The sequence below is a fragment of the Lactuca serriola genome, chromosome 7, assembly GCF_051521515.1.
Source record: "Lactuca serriola cultivar US96UC23 chromosome 7, Lser_US96UC23_V15, whole genome shotgun sequence".
NCBI classification, from domain to species: domain Eukaryota; kingdom Viridiplantae; phylum Streptophyta; class Magnoliopsida; order Asterales; family Asteraceae; genus Lactuca; species Lactuca serriola.
Genome location: NC_136414.1, coordinates 191,899,983 through 191,905,199, shown reverse-complemented (window position 1 = coordinate 191,905,199; position 5,217 = coordinate 191,899,983). Strand labels below are relative to the sequence as shown.

Genomic DNA, 5,217 nt, shown 5'->3' with positions numbered 1-5,217 from the left:
AACAGCAATGTGTTTAATAAAGTTTCCCTTTCTCCTACTATGGTATAGCTGTTAGTATCATTTTATTGTCTTTTTTCTTGGTGTAAACATACGGGTAACTTAAGAGATTTTAGTTACTTGCTAATTCACGGTGATTTTTAATATATTTTGCCGCTATAAATAAAAAGAAAAATTTACTAGATGGTTGGTATTTACTATTTAGTATAAAGCCTATAGGATTAATGTTTGATAAGTCTATTATGATTAATGTTATTATGGCCGACGTCAACGGTCAACAAAAAGCTACGAAGCCATAAGCATAGACGTACGTGAGAAGATTTATGAAATAAAAAAAGATATTTGATTGGACCTCAAAGCATAATCGTATTATCTTAGTTTCTGATATGATGTAAATACGAATCATTATCGCGAATAAAACAAGATCAAATGGAAGGAGCACTTATGTTTCTTCCTCTTTATTTACTTTTCTTTCATAAAATCTACGCTACTGAACTCGATATCATTTCGAATTCACGGTTCTTGACAGATGGAGACACGTTGGTCTCAGCCACCGGAGTTTTCGAACTGGGATTTTTTAGACCAGGTAGCTCTGAGAACAGATACCTTGGTATTTGGTACAAGAAAATCTCTCTCAAAACGGTGGTTTGGGTCGCAAATAGAAACGACCCGCTCGCACCTTCATCATCAAATATGTTAAAGATCTCCGACACAGGAACTCTCGTCCTCTTCAACAATATCAACGGTATAGTTTGGTCATCCAACACAACATCATCACAAAACCCAACTGCGAAGCTTCTCGACAATGGTAATCTGGTTGTCAATGAAAAAAACAGTGAAAACGTTATTTGGCAGTGTTTTGATCATCCAACCGATACTTATATACCCGGCATGAAGTATGGGAGAGATTTATTGACTGGTAAGGAATGGTCTCTATCGTCATGGAAGAGTATCCAAGATCCAGCTCGAGGTGAATTTTCATGGAGCCTTGACACAAGCAGCTATCCTCAGAACCTACTAAAACAAGGTGAGGTGGTCAAGTTCCGTTGGCCACTGTCAAGTATACGGTTTGATAGGGATTCTTTACTAAACCGGAATATAAGTTTTACACAGAATAATGAATCAATCATGGCTTTTAGTTATAATCTTGATAATAGTTCTGCAGTATGGAGGTTCACTTTGAATCCATTGGGGGAGGTAGAACGTTGGGTGTGGGTAGAAGAAGATAAAAAATGGCAGCTACTCATGGTATTACCAAAAGATATATGTGATACATACAACATGTGTAATGGTTATGGAAGCTGCAGTGTTGCGACCTTTCAGACATGTGCTTGTTTGGATGAGACAAGATTTATGCCGAGAAACCAAAAGAGCTGGGAGATAGCAGTTTGGTCGGGTGGTTGTGTGAGGAGAACACCATTGGATTGCAAAAATGGAACAGATGGGTTTATCAAGTATTCTAATCTGAAATTGCCAGATGCACAAATTTCGTGGTTTAACAGGAGCATGAGCAGAAAGGAATGTGAAGCAGAATGCTTAAAAAATTGTACTTGTATGGCTTATGCAAATACTGACATCAGATTTGAAGGAAGTGGCTGCTTGCTTTGGTTCAATGAACTTTTGGACATCAGAGAGATACCTGAAAGCAATGGTGGTCAGGATATCTTTGTAAGAATTGCTTCCTCTGATTTAGGTAACTAACTATTGCTAGTTTTTTTTTCATCATCAAACCTGATATCCTATATGAAATGAGGTAAAAAGTTTTCCATCTAAGAGCATCCATAATGAATAGTTAAATGACATGATTGACTTGAATGTAGTTAACATTCAATGGGAATGGATATGGAATTCAATAGGAAAATATGGAACTTTAATTTTTAATAGAAAATGATAACAAATAAACGATTTCTTTTAAAGATGTTCCAATAAACTTTTGTATGTTCTTTTAGGAAAAAATGGCAAAGTTGTATAAAAAAGTGAAATGAAGATGTTGTAACCCATTAAATTTTAGAGTTCAAATAAATTTTAGAGTTCAAATGCATTGTAGATACCTTAAAGTCCACTTAAATGTTTAATGGAATTGTTTCTTTGTTGGTACTTGACATTAAATTAACATCTTTGCTATGTTATATCATACAGTTGTCGACAAGAAGGGTGGAGCAAACATTAAAATCATCTTAATTGTACTCTTTTTGGGGTGTCTTCTCCTTGGCTTCAGCGCTACATGGTTCTGGTTTGCAAGGACAAAAAGGAATGGTAGTGAACAAATGGAGGAAGGTTAGAAAATTAAGCAATATAACCGTTAAATAGCTGGCAATCTAATAAAAAGAACAGAAGTAGAGTAAACGTAACTTGAATAGATACAACTTTTGACTAGATTGATCTCTAAGTGTGAAGTCTGTTGTGTTTCTATTGCATAGGAAAACTGTTGATTAATGTCTCTGAATTCCAAGAAGAAGCCATGGAGCTACCTTTGTTTAGCTTTTCTACAATAGCAAATGCAACTGCCAGATTTTCACCTGAGAACAAACTTGGAGAGGGTGGATTTGGATCAGTTTATAAGGTAATAATAGTACTCGATATTTTGCAATTATATTGTATTTGAATCATATAATGTGGATTTTGCATTTTCGTTCCTTACCTATAATAAGAAATAAACTATGCAGTGTATAAGCATGTCACTTATACATAGAGATACAAATGTAAATCACCTTTGCAGCTTTTATTGTTTTCACATTACAAAAGGTGTAACTAATCTTTAGGGTCTGCTAGAAGATGGACTGGAGATTGCAGTTAAGCGTCTCTCCAAGACTTCAAGTCAAGGACTTGATGAATTCAAAAATGAAGTCATTTGCATTTCAAAACTTCAGCATCGAAATCTTGTGAAACTCCTTGGTTGTTGCATACATGGAGATGAAAAGCTGTTGATCTATGAATACATGCCAAATGGAAGCTTAGACTCATTTCTTTTTGGTTAGAATAATACATGCATACTATATACTACATAATTTCCGGCATTGGATTCATTTAAGGAACTAAACATATTGTTGGACAGATAGAACACGAAGCTTGCTCCTTGATTGGACAAAGCGGTTCAGCATTATCAAAGGAATTGCTCGAGGACTTCTTTATCTACATCAAGATTCACGATTAAGAATCATCCATAGAGATCTTAAAGCTAGCAATGTTTTACTTGATAAAGACATGAACCCTAAGATATCGGACTTTGGCATGGCTAGAAGTTTTAGAGGAAATGAGACCCATGCAAAAACAAAGAGAGTTGTTGGCACATAGTAAGTAATGAAACTTTGAATTTGTTCTATTTTTCTTGAATTCATTACTTAACCTAATCTCATAAGCATTATGATCATTCATGCAGTGGTTACATGTCCCCGGAGTATGCACTGAATGGTCTTTTCTCAATAAAATCGGATGTATTTAGCTTCGGAGTTTTGGTATTGGAGATTGTGAGTGGGAAGAGAAACTGGGGATTTATCCATCCTGAACATGATAATAATCTAATTGGACACGTAAGTTCGATAGACTGTAAGATTCGAACCTGAGTACACTCCATTTATGGAGTGTTTATACAATATGATTACCACTAGCCCATGATGCGTTTGCAAATAGTAATCTACTCTAGCCACTGCTGCTAACTATTAATTACTATGTTATATTCAGGCATGGAGTCTATATAACGAAGGAAGGTCAATGGAACTGGTTGATGAAAGGTTAGCTGAATCCTGCCATCCATCTGAAGTGATAAGATCAATTAAAGTGGGGTTGTTATGTGTTCAACAAAATGCTGCAGATAGGCCAAACATGTCATCTGTAATTCTAATGTTGGGAGGTGAGGGTTCATTATCGCAACCTAAGCCACCAGCTTTTTTCTTGGGAAGGGAATTACTTGTAGCTGCTTTCCCTTCAAGAACTTATCCAGATGGTTCAATCAATAACTTAACTATTACGGAGGTAGATGGTAGATAGAAAAATCACAAGTGGATCCTGGTAGTGGTTGCTTTTTTCTTTAAAAAACTGTCAACAAACTCATTGATACGAGAGCTAAACCGCATATGAACAAATGAGAAATGCTATATTTTTCCAACTAGTAATTTGGATCGAGTAGTTCAAAAATCATGTGGTTGGAAAATTGTGAAAGTTCTGTTTTGGATCCGGTTGTTCAAAAATCATGTATCTTATATGGTTGGAAAACTATGAAAGTCTATTTTTCAACACAAAAAACCATGTGTTAATTGGAGTTTTCTAATAAAGATATTCTATGTATTGATCGAAATGTGTTAGTTTCAAATGTATTGATATAAATAAGTTAGTTTGAAAAGTATAGGCATAAATAGTTTGTTTTAAATGGGGCCCATTATTTTTGACTTGGACTTAACATTTATATATTTTTATTTCTAATACTTAAACGTTATCCCTTCAAAAATAAATTTCTTATTAATTTACATATGTAAAGCACAACATGCTTATGAATAGTAAATGTGGTTTCGGTCTTTCTTGGATCATTGGTCGGTTTTGAGATGCTCAATGTGTAACACCTAGAATCAAAAAGACCAAGAAAGGAAAGAAAAAACCCTAAATTAAAGGGGTCAACTCGTCGAGTCCATGGGTGAACTCGGCTAGTTGGAGCGGGACCCGTGTCGAGTCGGAGGGACCGACTCGGCGAGGCGAGTCAGGTCTGGGTTGGAAAACCCTAATTTCCGGGCTTGGTGCCCTATTTAAGCATCTCATTCTCCTTTTATCAGCCTCATTTGTAGCCCCCATTGTCCAGAAGCTATTCCACGAAACCCTAGTGCTCTCTTTGAGTGTGTGAGCCATTGTTGAAGAGTTGGAGTGTTCTTGAAGCCTAGAAGGAGAAGAAGGAGTTGAAGGTTCAAGAGGAAGGTTGTGGATCCAGAAGATTCGTCTCTTTAGCTACTCATTTTGGTAATCAAGTTCCTTCCTTGCCTTGATAATTGTTTGATCATTTCATGTCCCTCTTTATGAGATTTTGGACCAAGTATGATACATTTCGGGTTTGGATGTCCCCAAGCTGAATCCCTTCAGCTCCAATTGTGTCTTGGCCCAGAGAGTCATAAAGTATCAGCCTTGAGAGTGTAGGTGAAGGATGGTTGTCTTAAACCCTAGTTTGTGGTGTGTTTAGCAAAAATCTCCTTAGTTACACGTAAAGGTCGCAACTTTACATGGGGAATGGGCTTTGGG

General features: G+C 36.3%; 1 protein-coding gene across 1 annotated transcript; it reads left to right on the top strand.

The window, feature by feature from the left end:
* The first annotated feature begins 362 nt into the window (after positions 1–362).
* LOC145061519 (G-type lectin S-receptor-like serine/threonine-protein kinase At4g27290) lies at positions 363–4,291 on the top strand. Its single transcript, XM_079009024.1, has 7 exons — positions 363–1,690; positions 2,137–2,274; positions 2,418–2,560; positions 2,760–2,970; positions 3,053–3,290; positions 3,377–3,527; positions 3,679–4,291. The coding sequence occupies exons 1-7, from the start codon at positions 427–429 to the stop codon at positions 3,982–3,984; spliced, it is 2,451 nt and encodes an 816-aa protein (XP_078865150.1). The 5' UTR covers positions 363–426; the 3' UTR covers positions 3,985–4,291.
* Positions 4,292–5,217: the final 926 nt, after the last annotated feature.